The sequence below is a fragment of the Crinia signifera genome, chromosome 11 (genome assembly GCF_055691185.1).
Source record: "Crinia signifera chromosome 11, ASM5569118v1, whole genome shotgun sequence".
Taxonomy (NCBI): Eukaryota; Metazoa; Chordata; class Amphibia; order Anura; family Myobatrachidae; genus Crinia; species Crinia signifera.
In genome coordinates, this window is record NC_139227.1 from 29,796,688 (window position 1) to 29,818,529 (window position 21,842).

The 21,842-nt window shown below is 42.9% G+C and overlaps 1 protein-coding gene across 4 annotated transcripts in view; it reads right to left on the bottom strand.

Moving 5' to 3' along the window:
- Positions 1–21,842, bottom strand: part of CMIP (c-Maf inducing protein) — a 138,460-nt gene that overhangs the window by 20,206 nt on the left and 96,412 nt on the right. For all 4 annotated transcript variants that reach the window (XM_083164909.1, XM_083164910.1, XM_083164911.1 and 1 more), the window contains 3 exons: positions 19,628–19,731; positions 17,239–17,343; positions 15,022–15,375 (listed from right to left, as the gene is read on the bottom strand). In XM_083164909.1, the coding sequence (XP_083021035.1) occupies positions 15,022–15,375; positions 17,239–17,343; positions 19,628–19,731 (563 nt within the window). The remainder of the gene's footprint in view (positions 1–15,021; positions 15,376–17,238; positions 17,344–19,627; positions 19,732–21,842) is intronic.

Genomic DNA, 21,842 nt, shown 5'->3' on the forward strand with positions numbered 1-21,842 from the left:
AAGCACACATTTTGTAAAGTGAATTTATTAAAGGATTCTTTAAATTCATTCAAATAAGGTGTGATGCAGGTGGAATCCTCACTTATACAGAGGCACTCCTTAGGTTTAGGCCCTGGACAACCTGCTGCTTTCTGAGATTAAGAAATAAAGACATTGGTTGAAGACAATGGCGGCTCCAGAGGTAAGGGGCTGCAGTGCAGTGCAGTCCAAACTTCAAATAGGGAAGCCACAACGGCAGTGAGTCCTGTTTGGTTTTGCTTGGTAGTGGGAGGGGTGGCAGTTGGTATGACACCCCTATTTGAATTTCGGGCTGAATGTTATCTTCTGATTAAAAACTGAGAACTTAATAGCATTGCTGATAATTGGTTTCAGCAATGTGACAAGTGTTATATCTGTGTGTACAAATAATGACCAGACTCTTCCACCCTATTCCTCCCACAGAGAGTCTTCTAATTTCTCCTACCTGTGGCTCTATTACTATAACGCACATCCCAGCAAACGGATCTCAGAGTATGTGTACTGATCACTGACTGGCCAGCCTGGCTGTAGTGAATCTACACGTCCCAGCATGCCCTGCCACAGTTTTAGCATGACCTAAAAGAAATACTGTGGCAGGGTATGCTGGGATGTGTAGCTTTACAACAGCTGGAGAGCCAGGCCTGGCTTACAGTATCCAATACATAAAACCAAAAACCTGTCTCCTTTCCTTCCACTAAAGACATAAAAGCAATAAAATGGTTTTAATGCAAAAAATAAAAGGCAGTATATGGTTATATATATATATATATATATATATATATATATATATATATATATAGTATAAATGGCAAAGAGGCGTCACTCGGAGACTGGATACCAATTCAAAACTTTATTGTGTGGTGACCGACACCAGTGTTTCGAGCCGACTGCTCGTCCTCAGGGTACAACTCACAGAATACAACTGACAGAGTTATATACCCTACAAAAATTCCCGCGTCCACCAATGCATGATCATACTTACCTGGATCAGGTGTGCCCTCAGCGTGTGAGGCGTGTGGACGGATCCCTCCTTAGCCGCTGCGTGCTTCCGGGTGACGTCGTCTGCACGCGTCACCACTCCTGGAACGCACGTCGACAACAGGAGTTTACCCGACTTCCGCATCTGTGACACGCAGGAGCTCTCCCGTCCAGGTATAACCTTAAGAGCACAATACAAAAATGTGCAAATAATGTGTTAACAATGCCTACACAATATGGCAATATACAATTAAATTATACAGTGTTTACAATACTAATATCAAAAAAAGTGAAAAAAAGACAAAAATGTATAAAAAGACAAAACATGACAGACATATTAAAAAATAACCCATTGTAGGTCAGAGTCAATTATAGTAATTTAATAAGCGAATCTGCAGTAGCCAATTCACCTAAATAGGGAAAACATAAAAAATACAATAACTTCATTATCAATTCACTATACTGACCTATACTTTAACACGTGGCCAACCTTCAATGGGAGCAGTAACAATATGAAATTTAGTAAATATAGCAAGATAGGTTGCAGACATTAATTAATGTGACACAAAGATAGCAAAAAAAGGCAGGTATACAGACCAGATTGTGCTTATCGACTGGCCGCTAAAATAACAATGAAACAACTTCACAAAAAGCTCTGTAACCCATGCTGTTCATTTAACCCCCTAGGCGCGATGGTATCCAACACATGGATCCATCGTGCTTCAGCCTGTAGGAGTTTTTTTCCTCTATTGCCCCCTCTATAATGAATAGGAATGTGATCAATTATTTTTGACCTCACACTCGCTACACTGTGGCCCAATAGCACACAGTGCCGAGCAAATGGTTGATCACTATTACCAGAAGCGAGAGCCTGCCTGATAGCGTGTCGATGATTGGCCATCCTGGTTTTAAACTGGCATTCTGTCTTGCCCACGTAGTAGAGACCACATGGACAAGACAGAACGTAGACCACAAATTTAGTGGAACACGTGACCGCAAACTTGATGGGAATACTGCGGCCCGTGTGAGGATGGTTAATGAATTTTCCTGCCAATAAAGAACCACAAGTGGTGCATCCAACACATTTATAACAACCCGCCGGTCGGGTCAAAAAATGTGTTGGTGCAGATTTTTTAGTGAGACCACTCACATCCAATTTCACTACGAGATCGCTCAAGTTTCTGCCCCGCTTATAAGATGGCATGATCTGCAATTTATTCAAACCGTGCAGATCTTTATCAGTTGTAATCAGGGACCATTGCTGTTTAACTTTTTTAGTGACTACCTGACTATCTGTAGCAAATTCATTAACCCAAGGGATTTTAGATTTAATAAGCTCAGCCCTATCGGGTGGATTCAAAGCTTCCTCTCTCGAAGTGTCTAACACCCTCTTTTTAGCCTTCAAGAGGGAGCGGCGTCTATAGCCCCTCTCTTCAAATTTTTCCTGCATTAGATCTAACTGTCTACAGGTCTCATCAGGGTCACTAGTAATGCGGCGTACTCGTAGCATTTGGGAAAAAGGTAACCCCTCTCGTAGGGGCAATGGGTGGCAACTTTCATGAAGCAAAAGAGTATTTCTATCAGTGTCTTTAACAAAAATAGAAGTGGAGAGTCTCCCACTATTCAGCATGATTTTTACATCCAAAAAGTTGACAAAACTTTCACTGATGGAAAAAGTGAACTTCACTGGACTGTCAGAATTATTGTGGGACTCAAACATCTCTGTTAGGGACTCAGCGGAACCATGCCAAAATATCAACAGATCGTCGATATAACGAAGATACAGTAATATTTTATCCTTGTTGGGTCCCTGAAGTAACAATGTGTTATCCAACAAGCACATGAAAGCATTGGCGTACGATGGAGCCACCGGGGACTCCATCGCACAGCCAAGCTTCTGCCTATACATCTCACCATTGAGTCCCTAACAGAGATGTTTGAGTCCCACAATAATTCTGACAGTCCAGTGAAGTTCACTTTTTCCATCAGTGAAAGTTTTGTCAACTTTTTGGATGTAAAAATCATGCTGAATAGTGGGAGACTCTCCACTTCTATTTTTGTTAAAGACACTGATAGAAATACTCTTTTGCGTCATGAAAGTTGCCACCCATTGCCCCTACGAGAGGAGTTACCTTTTTCCCAAATGCTACGAGTACGCCGCATTACTAGTGACCCTGATGAGACCTGTAGACAGTTAGATCTAATGCAGGAAAAATTTGAAGAGAGGGGCTATAGACGCCGCTCCCTCTTGAAGGCTAAAAAGAGGGTGTTAGACACTTCGAGAGAGGAAGCTTTGAATCCACCCGATAGGGCTGAGCTTATTAAATCTAAAATCCCTTGGGTTAATGAATTTGCTACAGATAGTCAGGTAGTCACTAAAAAAGTTAAACAGCAATGGTCCCTGATTACAACTGATAAAGATCTGCACGGTTTGAATAAATTGCAGATCATGCCATCTTATAAGCGGGGCAGAAACTTGAGCGATCTCGTAGTGAAATTGGATGTGAGTGGTCTCACTAAAAAATCTGCACCAACACATTTTTTGACCCGACCGGCGGGTTGTTATAAATGTGTTGGATGCACCACTTGTGGTTCTTTATTGGCAGGAAAATTCATTAACCATCCTCACACGGGCCGCAGTATTCCCATCAAGTTTGCGGTCACGTGTTCCACTAAATTTGTGGTCTACGTTCTGTCTTGTCCATGTGGTCTCTACTATGTGGGCAAGACAGAATGCCAGTTTAAAACCAGGATGGCCAATCATCGACACGCTATCAGGCAGGCTCTCGCTTCTGGTAATAGTGATCAACCATTTGCTCGGCACTGTGTGCTATTGGGCCACAGTGTAGCGAGTGTGAGGTCAAAAATAATTGATCACATTCCTATTCATTATAGAGGGGGCAATAGAGGAAAAAAACTCCTACAGGCTGAAGCACGATGGATCCATGTGTTGGATACCATCGCGCCTAGGGGGTTAAATGAACAGCATGGGTTACAGAGCTTTTTGTGAAGTTGTTTCATTGTTATTTTAGCGGCCAGTCGATAAGCACAATCTGGTCTGTATACCTGCCTTTTTTTGCTATCTTTGTGTCACATTAATTAATGTCTGCAACCTATCTTGCTATATTTACTAAATTTCATATTGTTACTGCTCCCATTGAAGGTTGGCCACGTGTTAAAGTATAGGTCAGTATAGTGAATTGATAATGAAGTTATTGTATTTTTTATGTTTTCCCTATTTAGGTGAATTGGCTACTGCAGATTCGCTTATTAAATTACTATAATTGACTCTGACCTACAATGGGTTATTTTTTAATATGTCTGTCATGTTTTGTCTTTTTATACATTTTTGTCTTTTTTTCACTTTTTTTGATATTAGTATTGTAAACACTGTATAATTTAATTGTATATTGCCATATTGTGTAGGCATTGTTAACACATTATTTGCACATTTTTGTATTGTGCTCTTAAGGTTATACCTGGACGGGAGAGCTCCTGCGTGTCACAGATGCGGAAGTCGGGTAAACTCCTGTTGTCGACGTGCGTTCCAGGAGTGGTGACGCGTGCAGACGACGTCACCCGGAAGCACGCAGCGGCTAAGGAGGGATCCGTCCACACGCCTCACACGCTGAGGGCACACCTGATCCAGGTAAGTATGATCATGCATTGGTGGACGCGGGAATTTTTGTAGGGTATATAACTCTGTCAGTTGTATTCTGTGAGTTGTACCCTGAGGACGAGCAGTCGGCTCGAAACACTGGTGTCGGTCACCACACAATAAAGTTTTGAATTGGTATCCAGTCTCCGAGTGACGCCTCTTTGCCATTTATACTACAATTGGTCAGCGACCTGGGAAGGCACCGGAGCAAGTATTATTTGTACACACCTGTGGAGTGCCGGATTTCTTCTTTGTCATATATATATATATATATATATATATATATATATATATATATATATATATATATATATATATATAGTTGTTACTGCTGTTATTTCAGTAGTTCTAGTGCATTGGTAGGCTGCAAAGCCTGTGGGGTGGCCATGACAGTGGGGCAGCCATGACAGTAGGGCAATCACCTGACTACTGGTCAGTCTGTAATGCAATATAATGATAGAAGCACAAAATACTGACTACACAGCATAAAAACAAACAACGCATTCAAAAGGCCCATTTCCTGGATGCCCGCGCCACAACTTTATTGAGTGACGTAACAGGAACGTGCAATTACTGTAGCCAGTAAGTGATAACAGAGCCTGCAATAATGACAATGGTAGGGAAAGAGATACAGTATCAGTGTTGTTGTTGTATTCCTGTAAATGACTGTCACAGCCTCTGACCACAGCAAAGATATAGAAAGCGCCTGGCAGAGATACTGGCCCTAATAAAGTCCTTTCCGTTACTACTGTGCAGTAAAACCCGAGACTAGTATTTACCATCGGAACAGTGACTGTAAAGCAGCTGTTCCCTCTGAGAATAGGTTTGTTCCTCTCCTACTGTAAACATTTCCAATGTGATACAATATGATACTCCTTGTTTTCTGCTTATTTGATCAGTAGGTTTTCAGTTATGTGCTTACCACACAAGCCACGCTTAGTCAATCAGCAATTAAAAATGTACGAACATGTGACAGAAACTATAAAATAAAGACTTTTATCACACTCGGGATACATTTACTAAGATGGGAGTTTCCGTAGCAACCATCAAATTCTATCTATTATCTCATTGGTTCACAAACTTTTTTTGAATCACAGCACCCTAGAGTATCAGAATATTGTTCCCGGCACCCTTAGGTGCAAAATTTGTTACTCAGAATTTCATAAAAAAATATTATTTTAAATAAGTTATGCATATATGTCATCCGTAAGTCCAGTCACGTGGATTCACTTCTGTTTATCCACAGTTTATAATTGGAAGCCACAAGCACTAATTTTACCTATTACATTGAGCATAAATAATTTGAAGTGGTTCTGGACCACAAACCCAGGCACCCGTTCAAGTGCTCCGAGGCCTCCCCAGGGAGCAACCCTTCAAGTACTATAAGCCACCCTAAGGTGCCATGGCAAACAGTTTGGGAACCACTGTATTATCTTCTAGAAGGATCTAAATAAATAAGAAGTAAGGTGAGATTTAATGGGATGAGAGATTCAGAAAGGGAGAGATTTGGTAAGAAATCTCCAGGTTTTTTTTTAAAGCGGCAATCATTTACACTGCAAAATCAAACTGGTTTAGCAGTGTAAATGATTGCCGCTTCAAAAAACCTTTAGATTACTTACCAAATCTCTCACTTTCTGAATCTCTCATCCTATTACCGTAAATCTAAAAAAGTGGGTGAAGGTCGTAAGTACATTGTTAGCACATTGTGCAATCAAAATGCACCAAATCGTGAATCTGGGACTGTTGGGGAGTTCAGGGGATATTGTGAGACGACTCGGATTAGATAATGGTCGTTGTAATGTATGGCTAGCATAACACAGTCTCAAGAAGGCTCAGCCACATGCTCAGTATTGATATTGGTGGCCATCTTGGGAACAGTGCATGAAGCCTACTGGAGTCTGTGCAGTAGTGCACACTTTATATTAATATAGGTTATATTAATTTATGCAAATGCAGAACTGACGGCAATAGGTACATGGTATAATCCACTCCGACAGGAGAGCCATGCTAACTACATATCGCTGTCCGTGTGTTGGTTATGCCGCAGACATACATCACCAGACATGGTTACAGCAATACGAGAGCGGCCCCCTTTGTGTCAGCACTTGGACACTGCTGCATTAGAGAACATGTAACACACTGAGAGAGCTGCCTGGCGTAACTCCTCGTTCCTGGTTTCCTGCCAGGAGCCAGAAAGTGAACTTTTAGCTCTGAGAGGAAAATCACCTTTGATATGTGTTCTAGCTCGAGCTTTACAGCATTTATGTATTTTTTCATTAACATGACAAGTTTATGCCCTCTGGGAACGCTGACACTGTAATCCCAATCACACTGGACGATTTGTCTGCTAACGTTTCAAAGTCATGAGAACAGGCAGACAGAGAGAAGTTTTGCCAATACTTTTTTTGGTAAAAACACAACTTAACACATTGCTGTCCATATTTTTTTATGTTATTTTTAAAGGGGAATATGGGACCGGCGCCTTCTTATGCCCACAATGCGGCCTCATGCAAATCTGGTCCCAGCAAAAACGGGTTTCGTATGATAGATCAACACCATATATTCCACATGGACAACGTCGACATCGACCCATTCAAACGGTCGACACATGAAAAAGGATAATGCGAGTTTTTCACATTTTTTTTTTACTTTTGCATACTTTACCTACGATTGGGTACACATGCTCAAGTGTCGACATTGACTCAAAAAGTGAAAAACATGTTGACTTTTTTTAAATATTGACTTTTTATGTCGTCCTTTTCTGTGTCAACATTTTGCTTGTGTCGACTTTGTGCATGTTGACCTTTTGATGCTGATTGTCGAACTATACACGATCGACCTTATGTTCCTTCTCCCCAGCAAAACAATGGGAAGAGCTGTAGTAGAGGTGTGGCAAGCAATAGTCTACACACAGAGTGCAGCTTCCCTGCCCCATTTTGGGGGCAATTCAGACCTCCTCTATAGGCTGCGTATGTTCGGAGCCTAGCGACCAGGTTAAGGCTCCCACACGCCGTCCCGCTGGCTCAATCCCTTCCCGAAGTACACATCACAAGCGCCTGCAGAGAGGAAAAATCATTCTCCACCTCTGCCCGACAGGAAGTAGTAATCGTATGGGGGTGGTAACTGGCCGTTTAGTGGGAGTGACAGAAAAAGGATAGGCGTGTCTAGGAAAACACAGGTGTTTAGGGGAGGGCACGTGACTTTGGCTCTGGGCCGGATAAGCCTGTATTCATTGCAGCTGCTGAGTAAGCCCTAAGCTTGTGATGAGTGGCGACCAGTGAATGAATCCGTAGATGGTAAGCGTCTTATGAATGGGTTTGAATATTTTCATGCGGCAGCGAATTCTTTGCTAACCACACGCATCTATACGCATAGCGTGTTCAGTACTTTGCAAGGTGGGATTTCACAGCAGCGGGGCGGACGCTGCTATTTCTCACAGCGGCCTACCTGCAGTCAGATCCTGAGGTCAATTTTCTTAACCCTTTGAGTGCCGACATCTCCGTGAAAGTTGTGCAATAAATGTCGCTCACACTTGTTATATAAATTCAAATAAAAAAAAGTTGTGCAAAAAAAATAAAAATAAAAAAGATTTCCTATATAGAGTAAACATTACAGGTCATTATAATTTTTACAAGTTCACTTGGCATTCAAAGGGTTAAGCTCCTAAAAGCGAAAAGAGACGATATTGCAAATAGCAACCAATCAGAATGTAGCTATCATTTCTCTATTGCATCCTAGAAAATAATAGAAATAAATTTGGTTGGTATGGGCAACATTGCCTCTTTTCATTGTTAGAAGCTTTAGTCAAGAAGTGAGAATTAATATTAAAGATAATTAATTAGGAACCCCTCTTAATAACTAATTTCCATGTTTAATTAGTTAATACAACTGGACACTAAATGTTACAAATACGAAAGAAAGACAGAGAAAGAGTATCCCAGGGGTTTATTCTAGTTCATTCTTTCTGACAAAATCCTTCTTAGATGGACAAAACCATGTGCACTGCAGGGGGGCAGATGTAACATGTGCAGAGAGAATTAGATATGGGTGAGTTTTTTTGTTTCTGTGCAGGGAAAATACTGACTGCATGATTTTACACTGCAATATAGATCTCACTTTGAAGAAAAACCCCACCCAAATCTAATTCTCTCTGCACAAGTTACATCTGCCCCACCCGCAGTGCACATGGTTTTGTCCATCTAAGAAAGATTTTGTCAGAAAGAATGAACTAGAATAACCCCCCCAGTGTGGTGCACTAAAGAGGTTTCATTAAAATGTAACTTTTATTCAAAGATGCTTCATAAAATGTTGCGAAATATTGACACACATAAAATACATGAAAGACACGGACAGTGTATAAAAAGGATACTAGATCCTCACACAGTGGGACCCCACTGTGTTGCCTTCCCCGGTATTGTTCAGTATGTCTTATTGCAGCGTTACCCTAACTTTCACAGATAGTCTGTGTGTCATTAATTGTCACAGTCAGTGTTCCCTCTAAGCTGTGCGCACGTGCGCGCGCACACACCTTAACGAGCATGCGCACAGACATTACAACTGAGCGCACAAAGCAGCAGTGGTCCCTTTTTGCAGTTGTGGACTCAATTAATGTGTGTTTCACCCATTAACTACATTGTGTGCTGTATTTTGAATGTTTATATGTTTAATATCATTTTGAAGTAAAGTTAACACAAATGCTGAACGTCATTTTCCAGTTATATATAAGTGACGCACAAAAATTTAAATTTCATTCCATAGTTGCACAGCCTTTGTAAAATTAGAGGGAACATTGGTCACAGTACATATATATATTCGGCAATTTGCTGTTAATGTCTATAAATGCGGCTGCCAATTATCTGGTCACGGAAAAGCCCTGTTTATGTAAAAATCCAACGCCTGCACATTAAAACACTGTGTCATTTATAGACATTAACGGCAAATTGCCAAATATATATACGTACTGTGACAATTAATGACACACAGACTATCTGTGAAAGTTAGGGTAACGCTGCAAAAAGACATACTGAACAATACCGGGGAAGGCAACACAGTGGGGTCCCACTGTGTGAGGATCTAGAATCCTTTTTATACTTACACTGTCTGTGTCTTTCTTGTATTTTATGTGTGTCAATATTTCGCAACATTTTAATAAAAGTTACATTTTAATGAAACCTCTTTAGTGGACCAAACAGGGATACTCTTTCTCTGTCTTTCTTTCCTATTTGGGACTTTCTTGCCTGTGGAAGTTGCAGAGATGGGAGTGCAGCAAGCAGAGTCCAAAATTTAGACAGGGGAGCCCCACCACAAGCACCACAGCCTGGGACTCACTGGCAGGTGTGGCTCCCCTATTTTAATTTTGGACAGTGGTGCCGTCCAACCTCTGCAACTTCGACTGGCATGGAAGTCCAGGAGCGGAGCATTGTGTCCCTCCTGGAATGGGTCATGTTGGGAGGAATGCCTATGAGTCTATATGATATTGACGGATTACGGAGCGGATAATTATACTTCTAGCCAAGAGATAGACCTCTGTCTTTGGGACAATGTAAACACTGACAGACACTTATGACAACAGCCTTTTCTTAATGTTGTAAGATTAAAGATAATTGTACCTTGGTAACAGGTATACGTTACACAATGTACATTTGTCCATGTGGTTTTCACAGAAATAAAACGGAACCCTCCACAATCCTCCATTTCCTTGTTTTGATTAAGGTTTTGACAGTTTTAAACCAAAATCCCATAGACTTATGCAATTTCCTTTCTGAACCCTTCATTTTCTAGACTACGTAGGTTTCTCAGAAACAACTCTGTACTTAAGGGAAATGTGCACACACACTATGATGGTCTATAATGGCCAAACATTTATTTATGCAGCACCGCTGAAATCTTTATAGCAGCAGTAAGCCAAAAATACAGCGAGATCCACTAAGAGCGTATTGAAATAATCACAAATGTACTCCAGCAAAAGCTCTTATATCAAGGCAGACATTATCTGAACGCTGCAGCACCTCCTCAGGAAATATTTACCTCAGGTGGTGCCTTCCCGTACTGGAGATCCAAGTGCTGCTACGTGTACTGTAGCTGCCAAATAATTTTTGTTAATCAAGGTGTGTAGGGGAAGGCCAATCACAAGCTGCAATCTAGACAATACAGTAGTTTGCACTGATGACCACAATAAGGGTGAATGAAGAACTCCCAAATGCTTGGCTGGAGCAGCTTATGCTGCTTTCAGACCGCAAGACTGGCTTTGACCAGGTATTTTAAAACGTTTCTAAAAACGGGTCTGCCAGCTAACAGTGTCTGCAGGTGGCCATTTAAATCATACTCCTTAACACAGACGTCCCATCATCCAGGTCACCTAGCAGGTGCCCAGGTGTAGTCATTACTCACTAACACATTTCCCAGGTCACCTAGCAGGGGCCCAGGTGTAGTCATTACTCAGTAACACATTTTCCAGGTCACCTAGCAGGTTCCCAGGTGTAGTCATTACTCACTGACACATTTCCCAGGTCACCTAGCAGGGGCCCAGGTGTAGTCATTACTCACTAACACATTTTGCAGGTCACCCAGCAGGGGCCCAGGTGTAGTCATTACTCACTAACAAGTTTCCCAGGTCACCCAGCAGGTGCCCAGTTGTAGTCATTACTCACTAACACATTTCCCAGGTCACTCGGCAGGTGCCCAGGTGTAGTTATTACGCACTATAACATTTCTCAGGTCACTCAGCAGGTACCCAGCAGGTGACCAGGTGTAGTCATTACTCACTAACACATTTCCCAGGTCACCCAGCAGGTGCACAGGTGTAGTCATTTCTCACTAACACATTTCCCAGGTCACCCAGCAGGTGCACAGGTGTAGTCATTTCTCACTAACACATTTCCCAGTTCACCCAGCATGTGCCCAGGTGTAGTCATTTCTCAGTAACACATTTCCCAGTTCACCCAGCATGTGCCCAGGTGTAGTCATTTCTCAGTAACACATTTCCCAGGTCACTCAGCAGGTGCCCAGGTGTAGTTATTAGTCACTAACACATTTCCCAGGTCACCCAGCAGGTGCCCAGGTGTAGTCATTTCTCAGTAACACATTTCCCAGGTCACTCAGCAGGTGTCCAGGTGTAGTTATTAGTCACTAACATTTCCCAGGTCACCCAGCAGGTACCCAGGTGTAGTCATTACTCACTAACACATTTCCCAGGTCACCCAGCAGGTACCCAGGTGTAGTCATTACTCACTAACACATTTCCCAGGTCACCCAGCAGGTGCACAGGTGTAGTCATTTCTCAGGTCACCCAGCAGGTGACCTGGGTGTAGTCATTACTCACTAATGCATTTTAAAAGATGTGGTGGTAATTATTTCACTTGTAATTCTGTGAGGTGACCCCAAAAACATGAACTGTTTGAGTTTGAGAAGCTATGCTATAGGTTTCTGACAAATTCCCCAATAGCTACAAGTAGAGTCATTTTGAGATTTACCACAGCAGATCAGGCTGTTAAACGATTGTGGAGCTCGGTGGATGGGACTAGTAGAATTCTGAATAATTTGTCTGCTACAGTACATGCATCAACCTCCTGTTTGGACACATATGATCTGGCTTATTGTGCCAGAGGTAATTGTGAAACCAGGGTTCAAACAGGATTTGGCAACAGAGCGGAATCAGCTCTTTTACCGTCATCTGCACAACCAAAGCCTGGGAAGGAAACTGAAACTGTGGGCTAAATCAGGACATGGCAGACCGAGCAAAGTCCAGATTATTTCTTCTCCTTGTACTAAATGGCTTCTCTAAAACGTGTGAGGCACAGGACGAGAATTTCCAGAACTGAGCCAAGATCTATTTGTATGACACGGGCAGTACATCTTCATTACAGCACGGACAAGGCAAGTTTCTCTTTTTTTCTCCCACTTCTCCCTTCCTGGAATCCACAGAGCGAATCGCTTTTGTTTTAGAAGAAAGCAGTGAGCTAATCCTATTACCTGGCAGGAGAAGAAGGTCAAATACCACTTGGTTCTGTAATCTACAAGCCATTAGGGGGGTTTTCCCTCAATGCGGATTTTAACTATTGCGCAGACGATGAACCCGGCCTTTACGCGTAAACAAAGCATTTTCATAAAACAATATGCAGCGGAATTTCCTTCGAGTGCTGCAGCCAATCAGATGCAGCTGCTGATCCTCATGGTTAGCCACAAAAATACACACTACATGACAGGCACATATATGTATCCTTGTTGTGATCTGTGCATGCCTTTACTTGGACAGCCCTTGCGCTTACACGTAGATCATGTACTACCGCACATCGCACGTCCAAAAAGTATGTGCATGCAGTACCTTTTGTACTAGATAACACTGCATCTAGTTCAAATTTGAACTAGGGCCCTTATTCTAGTTGACTCGGATGCAAATTCGCATCCATGCGAGTCACCCTAACCCCGCCTTGCGAATGGTTAGCCAGCGTCAGCCATTCGCAAGCGGGATCGTTCGCAAGGCTTGTGAATGGATGTTTTACATGACCATCCATTCACATGCCAGTGGGAACCGCCCCCATTTTTCAATGGTCGCCGACCATGGAATGATGGCGAAGGCGCATGCATATATAAGGGTGGTCCAGACTACCCTTACATATGCATTTAGAATTGCAGGGAATTGAGCAGACCGCTAATATCCGGTTATGTCAGCTGTGGAACGCACGTGCATCACAGACATATTCGCATGTGTACGCCCTTGAAACACTGGGCGATCACATATGTTAATGGCCCAGCTCGGTACCCCACGCCCCGCTCCACCCCCTGCTCACAAGGCTGGATGCGTGCACCCGGTAAACAGACTTTTCGCCAAGTTTGCATGCACCCAGCCTATAGACATGCGCAGAAATATCGCTGCGCATGCGCAAAACATCGGTCCCCGTGCGATTGAGCGGCCTCTCATAGGACGCTGGGTGGCCTCTCTGACAAGTGCTCTCCCCGGGCAATAATAAAAAGTCTCATATATTTTCTCATCCTTCCCCTGATCAGTGTATTTTTTATGAGCTTTTGTGGATTTCCTCTGAAGGTTCTTTGATCTTCATAATGAAGCTGAAGGCACTCAAGAACTAAGGGCAGGTGCATTTATTTTAATATCAATTGTACACAGATGGATGGACTCCAATCCATTCTGTGTTCTCTCAAGAGGTTGTACGAGGGCATATTTACATGTATTGTAACAAAAGAGATGAATACTGTACTGTACTGTACTGTTTGCATTGACTAAGATTCCTGTTGAAGCTTGTTTTAGAAAATGTGAAAAACATCAAAATAAAAAAATGGAGGCAATGTAAATTTGCACAATGATGTAACATCAGTCTACGGTCCCTTGCAATTTTTCCTCAGATCAGAACATTTTTCACACTGCTATAAGTTCTAGTAGTGTACTGGGTTAACACTGCGAGAAAGACGCAAATGGAGAAAATTATATAACTTTTTCCCTTAGTGGGGCAGGAAAGAGACTTCCCTCGAATACACCCAATCCAAGTCTTAAGGCCCCCATACACTACGCGATTTGGCCCAGATTTCACCCAATTCTGGAGGATTGGGCCGAGAAATCGGGTGAAACTAGGCAAATTGTGTAGTGTATGACATCCGATCTGATCCGATGCGCGGTCCCGTGTACATCGGATCAGATCCGGATGTCGGACGGTCTGCACATAAGATTAATCATGTGCAGCCGTCCGGGGGAGTGACAGGAGCAGGCTGGGGGCGGGGTCCGGTCCTGGGTACCTGTAGGTGCAGGCTGTAATCTGTATTGTGCACTAGGAGAGCCTCAGCCTCTTCAGATGTAGTGGCGCTGCGGCAGGCAGGGTCAGGAGCGGGGACCGCAGATGCAGAGAGACCGGGGGCGCGGCGCGAGAATAGAAAGAAATCCCATTCAAAGGACTGGGCGGCCGCTGATTGGCTGAGAACTCAGCCAATCAGCGGCCGCCCAGTCTTTTGAATAGGATGGTTTCTATTCTCCCGCTCGCCGTGGGGACCAGCCTGCTCCTGTCACTCCCCCGGCTGGTCCCCACTCCCATCCTGCCGCTCCCCCGTACCCCCCCCCCCCCCTGCAGCTCCCTGGATTTTTCATGTGATAAATCGCAACCGATTTATCACATGTAAAATATGGCACATCAAGTGCCAAATGTTATCAAGCTCCCCCGGGGAGCTGCCGGGGAAGCTCAGGGTAAATCGGGGCTGACTTGTCCTTAGGACAAGTCGCCCTAGTGTAACACCTGAGTCAGCCCCACTGTGTAGTCAAACACATCTCCATTGGGTAAATCTGAACCAATGTTCATAGGAACGCACACAATACATTTTAAGTTATCAAAAACAGTAACTAGCATTTGCCAGTGTCTACTTACAGCATCTTCAGTATTTCCACGTAGCACCCCAGCACCCGCTCCGCCTGTGGGCTCAGTTCAATGCTCATGGTGCTGCAAACTGGGCTGATTAACAGGCAGTCGATCAGGTTGGGTTCACTGTCACTTCCAGTGTTCGCCTTTAGCTTCTGGTTCATTGTGTTGTTGCGCTCCACTTCCACCTGGATCTCGTTGGACGTGACAATGACAGACTTGTGCCGAGATTCCGCCGACGTCACCTCTTGGGAAACGAGGTCGGGGTTGGTGTGGAGGAGCCGTAAGGGAATATTGGGTTTACGATCGCACTGCTGCTGGCAGCCGTTACGGATTTCCTTTAGGCTTGGAGAATTGTCCCGGCTTCAAAAACAAAAGAGAGAAAGAACATTGAATGTACAAGTTATGATGTGGTCAGCACATGAGAAGTACATAGGCAAACACAGGGGGGGGGGTTCTAGTTGCCACTACATTATGCATAAAGGGCGGAGTATATCTACTGCACATGCTCAGTGGCAGTAGATTTTCCTACCAAGTCTGCTGTGTGTGTCTGTGGATCTGAGTGCTTAATCCTCGCACCAGAGAACCTTAACATGATCACCTGCGTACATCTAAGGTACTGTATTACATAAACCACACTTGGTTTGGGGTGGACCTATGGAGGTGTGAGCAGACTCAGCCTATTAGAACTGGGAAACGTGCAACGCAAGCTGCCAACGACCCCAAGTCTAACACACACACACACATTTCCCAGTATGCTATACCTGAAGCATTATATGGAGATATATCAAATTGTAGAGAGTGATAAAGTGAAGCTGCTCAAAGCAACCAACCAGCTTCTTACTGTCATTTTTCTAGCATAGCTTGTAAAATCTCAGGAAATGATTGGTTGGTTCTTTGTGTCTCTCTCCAAGAATTGATTGATCTCCCCCCATTTATTTACTAAGATGGGAGTTCTATTGAAGATGCTATGTTGCTATGGCAACCAATCAGATTCTATTGAATATCTTCTACAAGGGGCTACAGAAATAAGAAGTATATTCTGGTTCTTAGCGATGGGCAACATACCATCTTCAACAGAACTCCCATCTTAGTAAATGTACCCCTATGGGGGGTTATTCAATCCCGGACTAACTCTTCGCCAGGTGAAATATCGCCCCTTTACGCCCATTTTTGGGGTAAATTCGACTTGCCCTATTCAATTCCTGTGATGATTTATTGGTTGGACGAAAAAATCAATCTGCAAAATTGCAGCTAATTCAGGTGGTTTTGCCAAATTCATGGCCATTTTCACCCAGTTCTATCTCGATTGAGCATCGTTTATTTGTTACTGACATTTTACCATGAGTATCATCTATTTCAGGCATGGCCAAAAGGTGACCTTCTAGCTATTGTGAAACTGCAACTCCCATCATATCTGGCCACAGTTTTGCTATTAGGGAATGCTAAAACTGTGGCAAGGCATGCTGGGATGTGTAGTTTCACAACAGCTGGAGGGCAATACCTGATCTATTTCAGATACCCCTTTTACACCAAAATCCCTGGTCGGACCCTGGTCTTTGAACACAGGAGTTTCCAAGCTTCATACCCCATTTACACAGCACTGTGACTCAGGTCGGACCCAGGTCTGCGCCGTTTACACTGAACCTGGGTCAGCACTGCTTTTCCCTATGGATGACATTAAAAATGTCCATTTTAGGACTGATAAACTGCCATCCAACCTTCCCTCAAGGATTTAAAATAAAAATTAAAAGACATAACTAGTTAGCATTGAAAAATGTTGGTTTGTCTATTTTGTAAAATATTTTTCAAAAAGTTTTATTCAGTGCTCAAGCACACATAGCGGTATAAAAGTGCAGCATCACCCATGTGCTCCCCCCAGCCCCCCCCCCCAAAAATAATATAAATTATACTGCATCCTATTATGATTACTGTGTACTGTATCCTTCCTGGCTGCTGTCTTTTGCCACTGCAGCGCACTGTGGAAAGGCGTCCAGCACTTCTGGTATCCTTGCAGCACTACCCGGATGTCCCAACCTGGGTTAGGACCATTTACACCGCCCACGACCCAGGTCCAACCAGTGTTCAACCCTGGTCAGGACCTGGGTAGGAGACCAGTGTTACTAGACCTGGGTTGGCCCCTTTTACACCAACGCTGACCTGGGTCCGACCTGGGTCCAACCTGAGTTATTCCTTGGTGTAAAAGTAGAATTAACTGACACTTACCTGTTGATAAATTCTTCATAGCAAGAGTAAATGGCAGCAAGGCAGACAGCAACCAGGTTTGGTAAGACCCTGGGGTGTGGACAATTTGCGGTGGGGCCGTGCATGCTGGGAAGAAAGAAGAAGATGGGGTTCACAAAATGCATATACAGTAATACATTGGTATTTTCCATATATATATATATATATATATATATATATATATATATATATATATATATATATATATATATATGTGTAAAGCTGCAAAAAGTTGCTTTATAAAGAAATGTCAGAGTAAAAAGAGACGTTATAAATTAGGAGAAATGTAAAATTCAAGATTTAGCAATATATTCATTTATAATTAAATTATTTAATACTTGTGGACAAGTATACAGGCTTAACCGTGTGCAATAGGTTATTCTGATTCCCAGTGTATAATATAATATGCTGATGCTCTCAGCACTGGAGATCCCCGGGGATCGATCCAGCACACATATTACATACATGATAACATACATAACATGTATGTATATATGTGCTTAACAATCGGTAGCAGCTGCACCATCTGCTAAAATGGATGAGATGTACCTAACCATGGAACCATACAGTAGGTTCTCAAACTTGGTCCTCAGGACCTGTAACAGGTCATGGCCACACTCCTATATTGGACATTGGACCCCATACTTTGTTGTCTCACTTGGACCAACTCCCCTCCACCATTTCCATCTTGGATCCCCACATTTGCTGTTTACCAACTAACTGGACATTGAAATTGGGACACCACCACCTGCTTATTTTTGGAGCCTATCCCGATTTCCTAATAGAAATTCTATAGATTAGACCATCCTACTTCTCGCAGGTGGAAGCAAGACACAAGGCATCCAGCAAGGTATATGGACACCCATCATACCCATTTAAATATGGACTTCAATGTAGGAGATCACAACTGGAGGATAGTTATTACTAGATTACTAGAAACAAGCAGGACACATTATAAGTATAACTTTCCATTGTCCTTCCAAAATACTACACAATTGAGTGCATTTTTTATTGTATTTCTTATTTCTTCCTATTCTGTTTTTAAATTACAATTTTTATATGTTTATTACTTGATAGATTAAAATAAATTATTTTTATGTGATACCCAATTGATCAAATTACTTGTATACTGCTAACGCAGTAAAATTGCGCACTCCACCACCATTCTTTCATGTTTTCCGGGTCACCTGTGGATTTTTAAAAAGTGACAGTTGGTGATACACAGTGCTCCTGCTGGTCCTACCTGTAAAACATGACGTGTGTGGTCCTGAGGACCGAGTTTGAGAGCCACTTATCTAGTGTACAAGAGAAGTTGCCCTATGACCAGTTCTAGCTGCCATTTCTCTAGTACAGGTCGAGTATCCCGTATCCGAATATCCGTTATCCGAATTATTCCGAAATACGGACATTCCAGAAAGTGAAAAAAAATTTTTTTTTTGCTAAAAACTCACTGGGGACATATGTAACAGCATCACTGGGGACATGATATGTAACTGGCACTATATATGTGCAAGACAATGATTGCTTGGCATTCAAATTCAGTGCTGAGATAGTACACACATTTTGTTTCACGTTTTGAAACCTTGTTTTTTGAACAATTAAAATATGTTTGTGTGTATTTTATGTGGTAATAAAATATATTTGTGTGTATATTATGTGTTTATACAGCATAAATGCAAGATACTTCAAAATACATCATTGAAATATTAAAATATTCCGAAATACGGAATAATCCGTTATCCAAAATTCTCCTGGTCCCGAGCATTTTGGATACGGGATACTCAACCTGTACAGTCTTCTCCCCTGGTCATCTTTGTAAGGTTTGATACATCCCCCCTCCCTGTGTTTATTACACTGCAAAGAGTCTGTCAAACTGGTGAGGGCAGATTCCGGTATCCAACATCTTTAAGTAGAACAAAGTTCATTCATCCATCTTGTTTTTCCATTGATTCCTCCCGCCTTCAGTACACACAATCTCCCGCAGCCATTGTTTAAGACCAAGAGGAAACATTGGTTTAACATTTATATTGATTAAGGCAACTTGCCCAGTTAATAAAACACTAACCAAGAAAGGGGTGAGCGGATCTGAGGGAACGAGAAACCATTTCACAAAGAGAGCAGCCAAGTGCGCCTTTACTTACTAATAGGGGGGGGGGGGGGGCGGGGGGTGGAGCGGCTGAGATGTATCTGTGGGTGGTGGTGGTACCACAGTATTCAATGAGGCCAGCAACCCAGTGTTAGCGGAGTACTTCCAATGCAAATGAGAAGACTGAACAACGTATGTAACACTGTACCTATGATTTGCATTCCTGCAGTCATGGGGTGATTATATCACAGCAGAACAATCGGACACTCGTGACCAGTCACTGACCTGTGTATAAACTTCTTCACAACTTCCATTCCGGCGTTCAGCTCATTCAAAGCCAGAATGTACTCCTGAGTGAACAGCCGCAACCGGGGACACTTCCCAAAATCCTGGAAAAACAAAGAAAAAAGAAAAAGATCCGTTTGTAAGTTTGCCGACACCGGAATCCCTCTACACACGTCATTATTCTGGATCCTGATGTGGTCAGCGAACTTCTTTGAACATAAAACTTTAATAATAAAAATAAATAAATCACCATACAAAATATGGAGACAGACATTCGGAAGGCTGACCAAGAATTGGGTGACACTATGCAATGACACAGATTCCTTGTCAGTTATGCGTAGGCTGCCCTTGCGTATCGGTTTAGCAAAATAAAGCCCTGTGCACTCTAGACGATATAGTGTACAAACGATATCTTTAACGATTTCACTTGAACTTCTGGACGATATCCTTCTGTGACCTTACGCAAATGATTCTAGTAACTCCTCCCCTTGTGTACATCCGAGCAGCATAACGTGGAAGGACTGAGTCGCCCAATTGACACCTGCACCAGCGCTATTGAAGCAACGGCCCATGTTTGCGTGCACTAGTAACCGCCTCCCAGTAGGCCACTGCATTCAGAGGTGAACGCGGGTTAGATTCGGTCGCAGAGGGGCGATATTTGCACATGCCTCGGAGCCACACTGCGTATGAACCATCTGGACAGCCCCTATGGCCTCAGGAAGTAAGACGCAGTGGGTTGTTCAGATGGCCGATGGTCACTGCTCTGGATGCGATGTTGATCCAATGCTGCATCTTTGGATGCAGGCAACGAATTGGAGAAGTTGGTAGTGGATGCCACCAGCGCCATTTCATCAGGACGGTGTGTACCCTGAATCAGGACCACTTTTAAATCATTCTAATAAGCACTTTATACCTAATGAACTCAATCCAGGTATACTTTTAAAGGGACACTAAAACTATACTTATATGGTCTCGGGATGCATGCATAACAATTCTCCTAGGACTTCACCTAGATTCGATGACCATGCTAGTAAGCCTGTTTGCAAAGCTCACCAAATAGTACAGTTCCGTTGTTTGCCTTTTTCATTTTTCTTTTGCCTGTTCTCCTGTCAATCTTACTGCCATGTAGGGGCACTGGGATTTAGCCTAGTGGCAAGTGGGATGTATGACATCTTTGGGGTTGGTATGACATCATGGGGGTGTGGCCTGGCCGGAGAGGTTGAAAACATCATAGAAAGCCGAAAAAGGTTGCCAGGCCCAACCTGGTGAACTTGATCAGAGCCTACACATGGGATAACATGAACCTAGCAAAGTCACTACCCTTCGCCAGACACATCAAAGAAAAAGCATAAATACAAATCAGGTCTTTGACATCGGGGATTAGAATGCACCAGGCACCATTAACTCACAGACAAAACTTTGGGTACAGCCCCCCCCCCCCTCCTTGTACTCCTTGTGACACCTCCGACAAAAGAAAGGCCATTACATTTCCACAGTTCTCAGAAATGTAGATAATAACATAATTTATAATAAAAAAATAAACAATCATTGGTAACAAATCACAAGCGTGGTGGTGACGGAGAGGTTTATTTTGGGGGCTATGCCGACGCAATAGCCGTTCGTTATAGTTGCCCAACGACAATAATTTTCTGATGCACCTCTACAGACTAACAATAGGTATCCAGTCAATGGGTCTACCGGGCAGTACAGATGGTATAATGTTAGCATTACTGCCTCACAGCACTGAGGTCATGGGATCGATTCCCACCATGGCCCTAACTTCGTGGAGTTTGTATATTCTCCCCGTGCTTGCGTGGGTTTCCCCTCGTGTATTCCGGTTTCCCCCCACAATCCAAAGATATACTAGTAGGCTAATTGGCTACCAACAAATTATCCCTAGAATGTCTGTGTGTGCATGTACATGTGGTAGGGAATATAGATTGTAAGCTCCACTGGGGCAGGGACTGATGCGAATGTTCAAATATTCTGTGTAAAGCGCTGTGGAATATGTGTGCGCTATATAAGAAACTGATAATAAATAAATAATCTACGACGGATCTACTATGTCCATGTTATGGTTAACCACACTTAGTCAAACCCATCTAGTTAGACACCTAAAGATAGTCGACCGCGTCTAGATCGAAAGTAATGGAAGCGTTTTCACATTTTTTTGGGTGCCGAATGTCACCGGTTGACTTGGTTCATACTATCCAAG